The sequence below is a fragment of the Orbicella franksi genome, chromosome 2 (genome assembly GCF_964199315.1).
Source record: "Orbicella franksi chromosome 2, jaOrbFran1.1, whole genome shotgun sequence".
NCBI lineage: Eukaryota > Metazoa > Cnidaria > Anthozoa > Scleractinia > Merulinidae > Orbicella > Orbicella franksi.
In genome coordinates, this window is record NC_138146.1 from 5,219,512 (window position 1) to 5,237,796 (window position 18,285).

General features: G+C 38.8%; 1 protein-coding gene across 2 annotated transcripts; it reads left to right on the top strand.

Moving 5' to 3' along the window:
• Window positions 1–8,986: 8,986 nt before the first annotated feature.
• LOC145479857 (uncharacterized) lies at window positions 8,987–17,934 on the top strand. Of its 2 annotated transcripts, XM_081458327.1 has the most exons (6): window positions 8,987–9,288; window positions 10,462–10,578; window positions 11,772–12,033; window positions 13,883–14,018; window positions 14,875–14,993; window positions 15,864–17,934. In XM_081458327.1, the coding sequence occupies exons 2-6, from the start codon at window positions 10,466–10,468 to the stop codon at window positions 16,074–16,076; spliced, it is 843 nt and encodes a 280-aa protein (XP_081314453.1). In that variant the 5' UTR covers window positions 8,987–9,288; window positions 10,462–10,465; the 3' UTR covers window positions 16,077–17,934. The 2 variants fall into 2 exon arrangements, with proteins under 2 accessions (XP_081314453.1, XP_081314452.1); XM_081458326.1 differs by lacking the exon at window positions 8,987–9,288 and having other exon boundaries at window positions 10,457–10,578.
• Window positions 17,935–18,285: the final 351 nt, after the last annotated feature.

Consider the following 18,285-nt stretch of genomic DNA (forward strand, 5'->3'; position numbering starts at 1 on the left):
AATATATTTAAACTGTAGTAAAAGTTATGTTAATCTACTGGATTTTCATGTACATTTCAGACTTTATCAAGTGATATACCTGAACTCATGTCGTGCTAGCCACTGCTAATCTTAAGCTGTTCTGCTTCAGTAGCCATGACCTCAAAACTTCCTGCGCTGCGCCTAGTCAAGTTAAAAACAGAACAGATGAACTTTAACCGAAAATATGTAATCAAAGTGCCATTTCGCCATTTTGCCATTTCGTGTTTTAAACACGCCTAAGCAATAGCATGTTACTTAATGTTGGTAGAGTTGTATAGTAACTTGTAGGTAAGCGGAAGTTTCTAAGCTTCTTGGAAAGATAAGAAATACGAAAGGAAACGAACGATCGAATAATTATCTCCAGTACTTCTAATTCCCCAGCTGTCTGTCAGTCAATTCAGCTATGACGTTTGAGGAAAGGAAAGAGATTGCTGGATAGACGATGAAGGGGGGAGTGGTGTATTTAGGCTGATGTAATTATGGCTGGCGTCTTTCCCCAGAAAATGGAATTCAGTAAAAGAAAAAAAAAAAGAGATTATAAACCGTTAGTGGGATAGAAGAATGAATAATATTTTTGTGACCTTATCGTCGTTCATCTGGCGTGAAATTTGTCTGGTGAGAGTAATCTTTAACCAGCCAGATCACAGAGTTTTGTGCGTTTTTATTACCTTAGTAATATTGCCTTTTGTGAAATTTCCTGTTTTAAACCTAGGAAGGTCAGTGAAATACATTCCACCAAAGAGCCCAGGGAACAAAAAAGAGAGAGAAGAAAAACAAAACCTAAAAGAAACAAGCAAAGAAACGAACAAACGTGTCTCAAATATATTTAAAGTGTAGTAAAAGTAATGTTAATCTACTGGATTTTCATGCACATTTCAGACTTTGGCAAGTGATATACCTGAACTCATATCGTGTTATCCATTACTAATCTTAAGCTGTTCTGCTTCAGTAGCCATGTGCTCAAATCTTCCTGTGCTGCGCCGAATCAAAATTAAAGTAGAACAGATGAGCTTTACCCTAAAATATGTAAACAGGAATATTAACTGAAATTATAAAAGGTGACCCCGTGGGTTTTTATTCGCGAGGTTTCAGTACTCAGGATCCAGATTCTGAAATAACGTACTTATTTTACAGAGTAACGGCATTTGATGATGGCGTCCAAGAAATCAAGGAAGGTGCATGTGACTTTCGGTGACTCCAAGCGCATCATGAGCTACGAGAAAGGCGTGGAAGTCAAGGAATTACGTTCACTTTTCCTCTCGGAGTTCTCTGATGTGTTGGCAGATGATATCTCACCAGCGAATGTCAAATTCCAAGTACTTGATAAAACCTTTAAAGATTACGTAGACCTTGGAAACGACCAACAACTAGAGGAAAATGCCCAAATAAAGGCGATAACTGTTGTTACAAAAGAAAAACAGGTGAGTTATTTGGCGACACTGTCGGGACTCTGTTGAGAGCAGACTCATTTACGATACAACTGATAATGCATGAGGACGTTTTAACCATCAGAAGTAAAAAGAGGGTGGGCGAGGGGGGGAGGAGTGGGAGTGAATGCCAGCCCTCCCCAGAAGGTTTTTTCAAAGTTTTACTTTAAGAGGCTGAAACTTCCAGTAGCTGTTCATTCGCTCTCCGCAAATATTGTGATATGTCAATTGTGTGTCCATGATTTTTGATGTTGCCATGGTTACCGCAAATTTCATGTAGGTCTTATTAGGAATCAACTTTTTTTGACATAATTTTCTATTTTTCGCAGTTTTTTTTCATCAAATTGCAGAAATTCATGAATGTTTAAATTTCATTTGCAATTAGGCTCGATTTTTTTTTAGTCCCCCCCCCCGTTATTTCCTGAATGTTTTAAGAAAATAGTAAAATGCAAGCTGGCGGGTCAAATGCTGTCATTTGACGTCATATGACGTCATAATCAACCAAATGGTGTCATCCTGTAGAACATGCACAGGCCTATTTATTCAGTGTATATTTATTCCGCTGTGCCTTAATCAGAGAACGAAATCCCAGGGGAAGAGTTCCATCCCCCCTTGTATTACGGTGGGTACGAGTTTGCCGGTACGTCCGAGGGTTAGCCAGTTCGACTGTACGGTGCCAGCCCCTCGTCTTGCAGAGTTTTCTGCAGAAGCTGTGAAGCTGAAACAGAGAGTGAAACTGAAAATTTGTCATTTGACATTGAGATAGCAGCCAAACTTAGGCTTTTTGACTGAATTCTTATTTTTGTCAAGTCTTCGCGTGCAAGTTAGTGCCGTTTGAAGATTCGTTCATCTTCGTGTGCTAAATCTTCATCAGTTTGCACTATTTGCTGACTTAATGAAGGCCAAGATCCAGAGTAGCAATTTGATGACGTTTGATGATGTCAAAACCATTACAAAATATGCCTTTTTGTTGAGAGCAAACCGAGGGCTATCTATTAAAAGCAAAACTATTTTGTTATACTTTCTTCCAAACAACACCTACCACCCTCTCTTAGATATGCCATGCTAGCAAAAAATTGGCTGGTTTGTACTTCCATCAGATTAGCCTGTTTCAGGCATTCGATTATTTGAAGAATATTGCAACAACAAAACCAATAACAACAACAACAACAACAGAGGGAGAGAGAGCTATTTACAGAGAACTAAAACCTGGCCTTAGGCTACTGTTAGATCAGATGTGGGGTTAAAATTGCGGAGCACAATCTACAATGGATTTAAGGAAAACACGTTAGAGCTTTAAAAAACTTTTACCGTAAAAGATCTTAGAAAATCCCTCTAAGTGCTTTGAAGGGGCTTTGAAATACGATGCTTTGTGTCTTATATACTTGTGAAATTGCAGGTATACAGCAATTGTCATGCAGAGGCTGGCTGTTCTCATATCCATCCATGTCACGTTGTGATTCCTTGGTATCCGATAACGGGATCACAGGGACCAACTCCTCCGGATTTGAAACCTCACACCATCAAGAAAGAAGTTCCTTATCGCTTCTGGAACCCTGTCAGCAACGGCTTGATGCAGAAAGTTGGCCAGCAAGTAACTTGCAGTGGTGGCTTTTCTAGCAGCGATAGTGAGTAAATTTTTTGAAACATTCAATTTTGCTGTGAGAAGCTGCGAGAAAGGAGCTGAGACCAGGTAGCATTAACATAAACCGATCTGGCCTACTGACAAGAAAGTAACTTGCAATGGTGGCATTGATAGCCAGGATAGTGAGTAAGAGTTCGATAATTATTATTATTATTATTATTATTGTTATTATTATTATTATTATTATTTATCTTATTTTATTATTTTTTTTTAATGAGAAGCCGAGACAAGGGAGCCTGGGTCCTGATGGCATCAATAATAACCACTCTGGGTACTTACTCTGTGTGACACTGCTGGAATAGCTCACGGGGGTTGCACGCAGTATCTTTAGAAGTTTTAAAAAGGGACACCTTCTTTCTTTCACATTCTTTCACTCTTGAATTAGTCTAACATTAGTTGCGGCTTCTACACCAGTACCCTTACGTAATTCTAATCTTTCTGGGCCGCGTTGTCCGAAGGCTGGTAAACGCAATACCTGAAGGATGGCTAGCGCTTATTATAGTGTTTTGTGTTTTGTGAGATTACTCAAGCTCTAAACTGAAGGACAAACAGTACAATCAGAAAAACTCACGGAAAAGTGACAAACGCTGAAATCAACACTCTCGCTAGTCTGCAACCCGGCCCGTGATTTACTTCCAGCGACAGCTAAATTATGTCCTAAACTTGGAACACTAACAAATAAATAAGTATGGTACGTAATAAATGTGTTTTCTTTCAGCGATGATACAAGCAGACTCGGTAGGGAATAATTAGTTTTACTTAGTGTACAATGGTGACGGGCCAAAAGACAAATACCTCTACATAACTTCAAAGGGGGAAGGTCAAAAAGTCATTGTCAGCGTAAGTAATTATAATTTAAAAAAAGTCGTTTCACTTGAGGCGACGAGGATTAGGAAAAGTCTTGTTGTTCTACTATTGAACCAGGATACTGTAATCTGGCTTGCTCCATGCATCTCTTCCCCCAGTGTGATAAAGTTTGAGGCGTCACAACTCCCAAGATTTTTTAGTGAAGTTAGTACCGATAACGTTTCTTCCGTGCACCTTAACCGATCTTGAAAACGTTTATAGAATTTACTTGAAGGCCTTAATTTTAAGAAAGACCAAAAGACCAAATTTCTTCTGACAATTCATTCGTTTTACAATAAAGATGCATATGACATGCAGGACATGGATAGTACACGATTTTGACATGTCTGGGGTTAGAACTTTTATTTCCTTTTTTATCCTTATTCAGTATTTTGCTCTTTTCATGTTTCATGGGTGCTGACCTCTGACTAATTAAACTTGTAATATTTTTGTTGTTGTTTTTTCTTTCATTTTAGTCGACTCCAACAAGCGGTTCCATTTTTGTACCCGACTATTACTGGGGCCACACAATGTTCAAAAGGAAACCCTGTACCACGCTGTATTTGGGAACTGACGGCAATAAGAATACAACGCTAGTAACAATGGAAGATCCTCATTATCCAGACCCACAGGCTTTGTTCATTGTCAATAAGTATAACCCCCCTTTATAGACCACATCATCCGGAAAAGTAATGGATGGACTAAGGCTGAGGGCTTTCCGGTGATCATGCATGGCATCTTAAGTTTAAAAAAAGAATCGCGGCAAAGCGAGGTCAATGGATGTAGTTTTCTGAGTTGATTACCTGTACACGATCTAACTTTTTATGTAAATTAAATGCCTTTTAAGTAAAGCTGCAGCTATTCGGTGCTGGTACACGTACTTGTAACTTTAAGTTTTAGCAACATTGCAAAGCGAGGTCAATATATGTAGTTGTCTCAGTTGTTTACTTGTACATATATACATGTTCTTTCTTTTAAATATGTAGTTAAGTAGTTTATACGTTGGCTTTAAACTCTGAGCACCTCTAGCGACTTTCCCAATGCAATACGAAACGCTGTGTTAGTCAAGTATTGCGCAAAAGGCAAGAGATTATGATCCGGTAAAATGGGTGTTATCAGGTATAAGAATAGACCATTTTAGAGTTGTCTGCCCAGTGACCTGGCCTTTGGATGGCAGCGAGGCTGGAGTTGACCTTGTTTTGATGCAGACCTCACTGCTTTTGTTGTGTAAAACAAGTTGTTCTGATGCTAACTAGGTGTATTTACATGACAAAAGCAGTGAGGTCTGTATCAAAACAAGGTCAACTCCAGCCTCGCTGCCATCCAATGGCTAGGTCACTGAGCAGACAACTGTAAACTGGTCTATTAGATAATTAATTTAATTAAACGAATTGAGCTGTTAAGTTTAAATCAAGTGTATGAGATTGTGGTTTTTCTTGTGATCCATGAGTGGAAGGAAAACTAAACAGATAGAACTCACAGACGGTCAAGTAATTTGACTCGTGGAGGGCGCGCAATATGGTTACTTTGTGGTGTAGAATATTTAACTTCGAGTAGAGCGGTTCTGACAGGGCAGACTGGCCTTTTTCTTATGAAGCCCGCGTTTGATATATAACAATTCTAACATGGCACCGAGGCTGTCTACTTAATGTAAACTACGAAGAGGAAAGGGCCTTAGTCAGCCACACCTTTGTTTTCGTTTACATGCAAGAGTTTGATTTTATGCTCTCTCCAGGCACCTAAGACTATAATGGACCCTTTCGGCGATACGGCAGCCATTTTGAATTCTGTTGTTTCAAATAGCTATCGTGCGGTGCTCAGGGGGGTCAATTAGTATGTATTTGCCCCCCTAAGCATCCCATAATGGCTATTTCAAACAATAGAATTCAAAATGTTCGCCGTTTCGCCGGAAAGGTCCATAAGGTACCATCAAGTGTATGTTGACGAAAGCTTTCATGAGTACGATAATTTAGCATTTCAATCATGAGGGAACAAAGGAATACTCATACATCTTCTTCTAGTCGTTTCATGATCCCGGAAAACCGCTGCAAACTTCGGTGATGGTAAGGAAATTAGCCAACCTGTGGGCAATGTTAATTTGCAGTAATAAAGAAGCTACAGGATGGAGGCATATTGAAAAAGCTTCGCTCTTAGTTTAAGCTAGTTGTTGTTAATCCATTTCAGTAATCCCATGGTAACTGTCCCAGTTGTTATCTTGTTGGTTTATTCTGACATCATTTATTCCACCCCATTCCCCTATCGGCCACTTCACTCTCACCCAGTTTCTTCTCGACTTTTGCAGCCGCGGTCAGAACCTTTCAGCTCCTTCCAGCGGGAGCCTGTTCACAGGGTCATTTATTTTGTTTTTCCTTCCACTTTACGAAGGAAAGGATTTCGCGATCTTTTCAGTGTATACTGCCTAGGTCTTGTTCAGGGTTGGTGATTTATCTGTGTCATTGCTTACCTTAAGACCTCTGTCACGTCACTTTAGTTGTATTGAATGTAAATGATATAGACAGTATATCAATATTGTAGTGCACTTATATATGTTGTCGTTGAATTGAAGAATAAAATGCGCTCTACGACATACAGTGTAAACCTTTTTGCAGACACGTTCATCTTTTCGTTGACGCTGTGGCTTAGAAGAATATATAAAAAAGGCCACGAAATATGGAACTGCTGTATTCATCTTATTAACCAAACTACTAAAGCAGACAAATGGTAGTTAAAGAAATTAAACCACGCTGACCTTTTGTCAATGAATTTTTACTAAAAGAAAACTGTGTTCACCATATTTGTTCAGGCATCGTCAAGGAATATTTTTGAACGAAGGAAAGCGAAAAAGTTCCTTTGCCCTCACGTGACACAGACCAGTTCAACCCTGCTTTCAAGTAGCTTGGGAGATTGCCTCAGATAATTGGGCTTTAGGGTCAAAAGCTAAAGCATGTTTTGTCTAACTAACAATAGTTAAGCCGCAAACGTTGGACGTCAACCAAGTAACTGATAATAAAAGCTGATGCGATTACAGGAATCAAAGCCAAAAAATCAACAAATAATGAAACTATAATAGGCAAGTCATATTTGTCGCTGCATGTCAACCTTGAAATTACTGAATACCAGTTATTTCCCCGATTGAACAATTTTTATCATCGAGGTACCCGTATAACCATGGGGAACGTTAATTTTGTCCTGCCGGGTGAGCCATATTTTCCATATTTTACTTGTTTCTGAATTTATTACTTTCGTAACGATTATTAAGCGGAGTAGATCATTTCGCGTGCCAAAATCGCTGTAGCATTCGTTTTTTTCTGTTCTGTCTTAGGTGTCGCAGCATGAAACAAGTCTTTTTTTTACCCATGTTACAGTTTCCCAATCTTAATCATCGGTTCTTTTTTTGTCGTTGTTCTGTTGATCTTCAGTTCATAGTTTTTACGGAGAAGGGGATCAAAAAACTTGAACTTAAATTGTTGGGCATTTTCTATTTTTCAAGGAAGATTAAAAGTATTGTTAAACGACGTTTCGATGCATCAAGCGTCATTCTTATTCTCAGGAATGAAAATGATTTTTTAACACTAAAATGTCAAAGTTGTTATTCACAAGTTGAGTTCGAAATGGTTGCATTCCAGTATGGAGGATTAAAAATACTTTTAATCCTTCTTGTCGAATGCTTTAACTCATTCCCGGAGGGGGTACTATGAGCTATCTAGGTATGTGCGGCCCCAAAGAGTATGGTTTTTCATCCGTTTTGGTCATAAATAGGGTATCGATTTTAGCCTATTTTGGCCATTTTGGTCATTAACAGGGTATGGTTTTTGCACTCTAGCCTTGATATCGGTATGTTTTTAAGATGCCACTTTTTCACCATTATCGAAACGAAAATTAACAAAAGCCCTCCACAAATTATGTCCACGGTAATTTAACATTGGTCTGAACTAGGGAACGTATTATAGCGCAGGTCTGAAACAGGGTTTTGATTTAATGGTCAGGTCATAAATATTGTATCGAATATTTAGTCGGGTCGTAAATAGGGTAGGGAATGTCGCAGATTTTGGTCATAAATAGGGTAAGGGTTTTGGGAAGCGGGCCGCACCCCTCCACCCAAACTTTTCTTAGAGTACCCCCGGGAATTCATTATTCTATTTTTATGTTTTCAACGTGGTATTTTAAAATTAACTTGGCCAATTGTGATATCGCCAAAAAAAAAAGCTTTGAAAGTTAATACGATTTAATTAATCTCTTTCTGTCCTAGAAACGTTGTATGATTGTAGCCTACGCGTGGAAAAGCGCCTCATGTTGTGTGACTGTCATCGCTCCAGGCCGCGCTTGCATTTGCAGAGCATGTGCTTACTTCGCTTGACGAATCTTGCCATCAATAAATCCGACTTGAGCTTTCTCTTAGAGGGTGCTGATCGATGCAGTCGTTTAGCGCCAAATGACTGTCGAGCAGAAAAGACAAAATAAATAAATAAATGTTGTGTATCTCAATGGTACACCAATATTGCTATCTAGACGACTGATTATCTGTACTGAACAACAAAACATTTACATAAACTCTTTTTCCAATGCTTTAACTTCTCTGAAAGGCTGAAAATCATGAGATGAGCATATATTTTCCGACAAACGCGATGGTATCCTTTTGTCACACACTGCCATAACTCTGAAATTCAAAATGCGCCAGTTTCCAAACGAAGCACGGTATTGAGCTGTAAAATTGTAAACAGATATAAATTTACCGCCTCTTATGCCTGATGAGGATACAAACTTTAGTGGCTCCTTAGTTTAGGGTTTTAGAAAATGATTTTTAACCTCCTCATTCGTTGGAGTCTTGACGACTTACGAATTGATTTACAGATATTTCAGTTTGTAAATGCGTCTTACATATGTTCATCATCGAACATGACCTTTGGCAGAGATAAAATGAAAACATTGTGTGACAAGGTCACTTTAGCTCATTTTCAGTTCTAATTCTCAAACTTTTTTATTAGTGTTGTGTTAGTTTTCTTCTTACTATTTGGGTTATTTTCCTACATTAGTTTGGTTTCCTTACACACCTTATTTTGGTATGTGTTGGTGATTCATTCCCACACACTTCTCTTAGCTAAATCCTGTTGTGTAGCAGAAGTTACCTCCCTTACCTCCCTTAGGTAAATCCTGTATTCGTGGGCAACAAATACACTCCCTAGCCTTATTTAGTTTAGAGTTATTCCTACAGTTTCCTCAAATCTATTATAAATTGGCAACCATTTGTTCAGTAAATTCAGTTGATTCAGTTGGTTTATTCTGAGCTATACTCAAGTTCTCAAGTCAAGCACTGGTTTAGTTCGAATGCTATATTCTCAATAACCCTTGGTATGTAGTGCATTATTTCGTTTTATTTGTACTTTTCTTTCAGGCTTTTGGTTAGTTCGTTTCTTTTATTTCATTAGTTCAGTTAGCAGTCGCTTTTAGTTGCCTTTACTAGTTTTGTGTTTTTGTGTAGTATTATTCCTTTAGTTTTCTTGACCTTTAGTCAGCACAGCATGTAGCTTTATCTCTGTTCCTTTGTTTTATAGTTTTTGCTAGTAAATATTGTATTTTTCGCTTACCACATATCCTTGTTGATTACTTGTGATTGTTTGCACAAACCCAAATTCATTTCTGTTCCTTTATACGTTTTATAGCCTGTTTTTATCACTCTAATTACTTGTGTGACTGGCTTGTACACAGCTTAGCACTATTGTGTAATCCTGTAACTTGAACCTTTTTAGTTTTGCATTTCATGTAATACTCAACAACTGTTGACAGTTTTTGTCACACAGTTTCCTGTTTCTTTATTTTTGTCATGCAATCTTCCTATTGCAATTGTCTTGTTATTTACACCAAATTACTTTGTTATTTCTTAGCAAAGTTAGCTTGTTTTACTCTTTATTAGCATTAGGCTTATTTTAGCTTGTTTATTGTATTTCAGTGTTACTCGTTCCCGTTTATTTGTTATTGTCTTCGCTGTTTGTCAATAAACTCGTAAAGCGTACACTCGTATCTGTCGTAACTACGTCGACCGTTTTGGCCGTCTTACAATTGTAAGTTTGGTACACGATATAATGACATTATAATGACCACTAATGGCTGGAACTGCACAGGTGCCTACATGTACAAAGCAGATATCTAAATGCAGACTGATTGTGGTCTTATCTCGGGCGATGAGGATCAAATACTAATGTGTGTCAGGCTATGCAGAAAAGAAAATTCCATTAGATGTAGAGAGCATGCTAACCACTAAGGAAAGTAACAAAACACTCTGGAAAAATCAGGCACACACGATATACATGCACAAAACAATAATCCAAAAGATTCAGCTCGTGACCGTAAGCCGAATCAAGCTTAAGAGATTATTTGACTTGACCAGACATATTCTTTGTTGTTCCACTTCTGTGTTCTGACTTGTCAAAGGTTGTGGATTATAAATACCTTCAGTTCTTTTGGACAGTGTATTTCCTGCCCGCTTGCTATAATATGTTCTGAGACAAGTGATCTCTCCACTAGCGACATGCTGAATCTGCCTAAGATGTGGTCTTTTCTGGGTATCATCCTGAGAATCCTACTGCACCCGAAGATTTTAATGTTCTTGTCAGTAATAACGATATTTTTCTTACTTAACAGGTGAGTTCAAGTTATTAGTTCGCTTTATAGTCACGTTGCAACTCTTCTGTACAAAACTCACGATATGCGGTTTGATCAATTCTAAAATTAAACAGTTTTGAATCGCGATTAATGCTACCGGGGTGGCAGAGGGTTTTTTCCTTTTTTTTGTTTTCGTGGCCAAGCTGCGACTGTGATCGGCGACAAGCCGCAACCGAAAACCCTTTGCACACAGGGTAGATCAATGCCTGCAAGAAGCAAATAATAATCTGATTTATTAGCGACATTAGAGACCCCGTTGTTACACTGAACATCATTTAGATAAAGATGATTGCAATTAAGACACGCTACAGTTCTTATAATTGCTCGTGGATAAAAGAAATGGAAGGTTCATTGTAAATAAAACGCACATTAATAATCAAGCAAGAAGGTGCTTACACGCTTCTGACCGGATGTGATGATTACTATTATTGACCTTACACCCGTCGTAAATGACAGGAATTTCCTCGGATTGTTATGGGTGCACGCGACTCTAGTATACACCACTTACCAAATTTCACGAGCTGCTAAAATGCCCGGTGTCAAAGTTTAAATGGATTACCGAAAGGACACTGGCGAATTACCGCTGTACGGGGGGTGGGTAGGTGGGGGGCTCCTGCAATGGCCCAGGTTCTCATATCCAGAGGACTCTAGCTCTATTCAGTCTGTGGGGGAGGGGGTGAGAGGGGGTATGAAAGCTATAAGGTCCAAATTTGGCGACGTCACCTTAAATAACATGAAAGGCTTGTTCTTCCAATTTTGAATATTGTTGCTTTAAATTAAAAAAAGAAAATAAAAAAAAAACTAACTAAATAAAAAGGAACAGTTTTCTTGTATTTACTTTCCCTTTGTTAGTTATGATGTGCTTTACTGGTTTTGACTATTTTTGAGCCATTTTCGGCGGCTTTTAATTTCTGCCGGATCCAAGATGCCGGATCGAAATGAAAATGCCGGTCTCATTTTTACGTCATATGACATCTATGTTATTAACCTCAAAGAAATATTTTTGGACGCGCTAAAGTTTCATTGTCTAAGAGTTACAGAGAGAGGGCCTGAAAAGCCCCCCCGCCTCGTTCGGCCCTAGCAGACCTAAAATACCCCGGTACGAATAGGGTTAATGCTGGTTTAAGGTTAGTTTGCCTGAAGTTAGCCTGACTTAGTGTTTTCCCAAACAGGTCGAACAATCCTGTGGTGCTCAAAGCCCAAGTGGATTTCAAAGGAATCAAACGCAGTGTGTCTTTCGAAAAAGGCGACGAGGTTCTGGAACTACGTTACCTTATCATGGTAGCGTTTGCCGATGTAGGTTTAGATAAATTGCCTCCAGCCCACGTAGAGTTACTCAAGTACGATGAAGGTGATCGGGATTATGTCCCTCTGCCTCTTGATACAATACTTGAGAAAGATATAAACGTTAAAGTGGAGCTTACAGAAGACGAGGTGAAGTGTACTGTCTTATATCTATATATGTTCTGAATTAATCTTCCATGTTTTCCGTTATTTTTTTTCTGAGAAAATAGCGAAATCCAAAATGCGCACTTAAAGTCGTCATGTGACGTCACATGACGTCATGACGAACAAAAAAAATACTCGTCCTTAATAAGCTTGAATACCAAGCCTTAGGATTTCCATTAAACAGAAACGAATTTTATCTGTATGATTACAACGAGAACCCAAGAGAGGAGTTCTCACCCCCTCTTTACCAGGGTGGGGTATGAGTTGTAAATTGTACGCTAAACAAGCGGGATATCTAAACGTCTGCGTTAGCATAATCAAACTAAATAAAAATGCGTTTGCAGGCCAAATATCGTTCATTTGTAGTGCTACCATATGGTTTGTAAGACATTCAAGGAATTTAAAGCCGTATCAGCTTGAACTAAATCGTGAGTGTGATTAACTCTAAGTGAAGTGTTGATAACTATGTTAACTATTATAAAAGTGGTATTTTTTTTATTACTATTGTTAACTAAGGATAAAATAACCTATCAGTTAAAAGTGTCCATGTAAAAGTCTCCATGTAAAAGCGGTGTGGTAGATCTGGCTCGAAATAGAGATTTCGCTTATTTCTTGTGTGTTGCAAGACATTCAAGTACCTATACTAAAACCACAATCTGTTGGACCAAGAGAAACTTTCTGCACAGACACACACACACGGAAAAAAATACAACTGCAAACGCGGCTTTTACCTATACACTGCGATCTATCTTGATGATGTGCTTAACCGACTTTTAAAAACAATGAGTTCGAATTAAGAGATCCGGGAGAGGGATTTTAACGACACCCACAACCCGGGAGAGGGGGGGGGGGGGGAGGGGAAGTAATTCCAGAAAAGTTGGGTGGGGGGTGTGCGGCCCACTTCCCAAAACCCTTACCCTATTTATGACTAAAATCTGCAATTTTCCCTACCCTATTTATGACCTGGCCAAAAATTTGATACTCTATTTATGACCGTTGCGGCTGGCACAGTTGCCCTAAACATAAGTTATGAAAGGCTTTTGTTGACGGTCTTATTGATTAATGATGAAAAAGCAGCTTGGTCTAAGAAACATAGCCAATTCAAGACTAGAGTGCTAAAACCATACCCTATTTAAGTCCAAAATGGCCAAAATCGATACCCTATTTATGACCAAAACGGCTGAAAAACCCTACCCTTTGGGGCCGCACATACCTATATAGCCCAAATAAGGGACAACCCCACCCCTCCGGGCCTATATATATCGTACACTTGGATGGAACACGCAGAAACCGGATCACATTCAAACTGTAATTTGGAAATTTAAAAAGCGAGGCCTTATATTCCTGTCAATCCAACACACTCTAAAAGTTGATACAATATACTAAGAAGCTCACTATTGCAAAAACCTTGCGATGTCTCGAGCGGAAGCGCTAGCTTTGGTGGCAGCGATGCCTAGTTCATGCGGAATTATCGTGTTAAGTGATCGCACTCGTCCGCAATCTGATCGAACTGGTTTTAATTGTAGAATTAGTGCACAAGTAATGAGTGAAATCCATGCCTCAACTGAGCCAGATCGATCGGACATCTTAACTATATTTGGAAAAATAGAAAAACGATCTCTGGTTAAAAATTTGTTTAAAACGAGCGACCAGTCTGTAGTCTTTAACGAGTTTACTCGTTAAAGACTACAGACTGGTAGTCGAAAGCTCGTTTTAAACAAATTTTTAACCAGAGATCGTTTTCCTATTTTTCCAAATGTCTTATCCTGGTTACTCATCTATTTTTAAATCTTTACTATAATTTATTAAAATTATTGTATTGTATGGTACCAAGGGGCCGGAACTGTATCATCGAGTGAGGAAAGACACTTCCTATCGACTTTGGAACCCAGCAACCACCTCCTTGCTTCAACGAGAGTCTAACAATATCATCAGTTGCAATGGCACTTTTACGGACATGGATTACGGTAGTAAGTATGCAGCATAGGTCAAAACTTCGTTTCTTATTGAGTAAAAATAATATCGGTTTATTAATTGAATAAAAATAAAGTCGGCGCGGTTTTTTCTTGGTCTTTCCCCTATATTTCTTCATTGAATGTTCCCTCCAAGTCGCCAATAGTTCTTTGTTTATACTATCATGGAAAAAAAAAAATTCTCGCGACACTCCTACGTTCTGCATTCAGATGATAGAAACAAGACCCTGATAAAATGTTCGAAATTGACGTTCAACTCTTACTTCGACTGCAGCCTGCCAGAGTCATTTTAAAACGTCATTCCTATAATCTACAGGATAGCTCATTACGCGAGAATGTGACTTATTTTGTTTAACGTGCATGCCCTCTAGTATACAAGATGGTTATACAAATAGAAAACAGTGATGTTTTTTTTTTTAGTGTGATCTTATTTAGAGCGGTTTTCATTTGAGTGTCGAAAAGTAATTGGTTTTGCATCAACTACGCTACACCGACTTGGCTTAAAAAACTCGCGCCACTTTTTCATCCAATCTGAAGAAAAATCAAAACCAGTCGCGACTCACTCGCACTCGTTTTCCCGCGCTTTGCGTCAGCTACATGGAATTACTTCTTGTTTTGATTCGCTCACTGTTTTGTCTGTGCCATTTGTGATTGGTTAGAGTGATTTCTTTGGTTTTGGTTTTCCGACACTCAATTGAAAAATGCTCTATGAGTCAAAGTCACAAAATTGCGAAACTAAACCGCCATATCAAATGCGGAGCTGCTTTATAACGTTCACTTGTTCCAAGCTACAGAAATGTATGTCAATTTCTGCTAACAACTTTTAAACAGTTTTCCCTTGATTTATTTGTAGCTGTTGCCAAAACAAAGGGCGTAAGTAGAACAGGATTTTCCTTTTTCTTTGAAGACACATTGGGGTCGAAGACTTACGTTATAAATGCCACAAATAAAGGGGAGATCATGGTAGCCGCGGTAAGTATTTAGTAATGATCATTAGATAGACAATTTCTCAGTAAGCATGGCTACCGCTCATGTTTATCCAAACGAAGCTTGTTGTCTAATTTGTTTGGTTCGCAGCCAACAACACCAAAAAATGGCACGGCAAACAAAAGCTCTTAGAGTTGCAAAAGCAATATGTTTTGGAGCTGATAACAATATAATGTCGTGAGAACCTGAGTAGAATCGGTAGTGCTAGGTTATGAAGCTCAGCGCCTGGGGTCAAATGTTTCGTATGGCACTTTTAAACGATTTTAACGGTTTTAATGTAGTTAGATCACTTTTACATAAGCATTGAAGGTCTATGTCAGTGGTGAGAGTGGGGGTGGGGGTGGGGGGCGGGGGGGAATGGTAAGCGTAATGTATTTCCCACCGAGGTGTACAAATGGATAATGGGGAAGGTAATGGACCAGGGAGCAGCAGAAAAACTGTTAGACTAAATCGATTCATGCTTCCAGTGGTGCATCCAGTGGTGGAACTTGGGATCTTGAGTGAAAAAAAAAAAAAAAAAAAAAAAGTATCACAGAAGGAAGAAAAGCCGCCAGGACAAGCAAAAAAAAAAAAAAAAACCGGCTGCCCACTTGGCTCAAGTTCTGGATCCGCCACTGGCTTCAGAAACCGGAGATAAGCCACACCCTTACAAAAACTTATCTTTACACAGACTTATCCTTGCCTCACAATAATGGCTAACTAGAACTGGGTCACTCTCATTTAATTTCAAGCGCTTTTTCGCCAACTGTCGTGTAACGAAACTCCATGTGGCTTTACTAAAGGAAACGAATTTCATGCTGTCGGAAAAAGAAAGTGATTAGCTAATGTTGAATGCTTCTCATCATTATCCTTAAGGAATACAGCACGGACAGCCGAACAGAGTCGTCAATGAGATTCAGGCCAATCTACTACTGGAGTTTTACAGTTTTTAGAAACGTGAAGTACAAAACTTACCTGGGTTGCGAAAAAGATGGACGATCGCTGCTGGTGGCGATGAACAGCACAAGTTACCCGGATCCGAGAGCTTTATTCATTACCAACAAATACAATCTCGATTTTAGCTTTTGATTGCATCAAGAGTTCAGAGGTTAGAAATCAACAGCAAAGATATGTTAACTGATTTAACTCATAGATGCAGGTGTCTTCTGACATAAGGAGTTACTTTTGCTTTTCACTATCGGTGATCTGCCTTTTAAACCAAACTCCTCTTCTAACTGTTTTTTTGGCGATCAATAACTGATGGAAAAGAGCTTGTGACTGTAATAGCTGTAGTGATAGCCGCCACGAATTTTTGTTACAGACCTAACTACGTTTAGAGGGCCAAACTAAAATAATCCAATAACCCGATTGTCCAATTGCTTGTCTGATATATGTGCACTGTATATGTCTGGATTTATGAAAGCAGAGTTAAAGAAATCAAGCATTTTATTTTAGACGATATAAAAAAAGTCTTTTTTTTCCTCCACTCTCTTATCTCCCTTTTCTTGCTCTCCTCTCTCTATTCTTCTCCATCTTTGGAGTTATTTTAAGGCCTTTTAGAGTTGTGAAACCAAAGTGCATATGGCTGTTTTTGTGCAAAGCCTTAACACGGTTTTCATAAATTCAGTCATATATATAATTTAATTATTCGACTGGCCACTGTTCGAATGATCACAGGTTACCACAAATGAAAACTGCTTTTTTTGAAGTTTCATGGCTTCCGCAGCCACTATGAATGTGACTATTTCTGCGGTTTTCACGTGCAAACGCAACTGGTCAATTAAGAAAATTTTGTTCGAGAGGACTTAGTTGGAGTGATTCAGTGCAATATATAACAAAAATAGGTACGCAGTGCGTACATGGTCGGACATGCAACACATGCCTATTACCTTATCAAGGGTGATACGTTTTGCAGTGATCCTTCGTCATTTAATTTGAAAATAAATGTTCAAATGCGGACGCGTTCTGTGGTAATTCACACAGAAGCGAAAAACGTTTGCCGAGTGCACTTTGGGAGCAAACTGTATAAAGAATATCATATGTATAAGATCTGAGCCATATCAGCAGCTCAATGGAAATCAGCCTATGGTGTCGGTAAACAATGAAAATTAGAGGGTTTGCTACATAGTCCTTCCCTGTGACTAAGGAGCAGAAATAGTTTAACTGACATGAGAGTCAGTCACAACTGGGCCTGGGTTTGTCTCAACGCAGTCAACATCGCCGGCAAATCAAATTTGAAATTATACAAAAATAGCTGTGTAACCCAGAGACGACTGATTTTCGTTATTTTGAAATAACGAAACACACTTCTTAGTACTGATAAATTAATTGATGCGAGGTAAAACGAAAGCAGCATACAACACCAGAATTTTTCCTTAAAGCATCCTCGATACTCCCTGAGAGCTAAATAAACGCTTTGCATGCCAACTACAAGTCTTTACGTATTGTTGTAAACTTTTCCCCATTTCAGCTTTGTTTTGCCTAAATTAAGTGCAGATTAAGGTGCTCAAAATTAATTCGAAGTTCCAGTGAAACAATTCTCCAGGAAATAATCAACGTAATTCTCGATTAGCTTAAGGTATTATACTTGGTTTGCTCAGGTTTGCTCAAGAATGCTTCAAGGTTATCTGAAAGTCACCCAATCGTGCAATCACGCCCGCCATCGAAGTCAGCCATATTGACTTGAGTATCGATCCCCGCTCTGATGCGATGTGTTTACATGTTGTAATCAAATTAAAACGAATAAGAAATACTCACGGTTACGTTTGTCCTGGTAAAAAGGCTACGCCACACACACACACAGAACTTTCTGGTAAACAGCTACGCAACACGCAGCTAGAACTTGCTCGTAAACAGCTACATAGGCTTTTGTACATTATGCTTTTCTTCCCCCACTAAAATAATCCAATTTAGCCCTCCATTTTTTTCCATTAAAATAATCGGTCCCCCCCCCCCTCCAAAAAAAAAAAAAAAATCACCAAAATGCTCGGTTAATGATCATACATAGGGGTTTTGCACCAAGATGACTGAAGAAACCTGACCGCCTTTAATTTGATTTGACTACCACTTACTTCTCTTCAGTCTCCATTCGGCTCTGTTAGGGTGGCATTTGATATATATTTTTTTCCATTTCGAGTTAAGTCTTTATTTTCTAGTAAAAAAAATTATTTCTGTGGAAAACTAAAATGCTCTAAAAAAAGCTAGTATAATGTGCAAAAGCCTACAGCTACACCACATTCTTAGGGGGCAACCCTTTAAACTTTCAGGGGTTTACGAGGGAAGGGTGAGTGATTCGAGT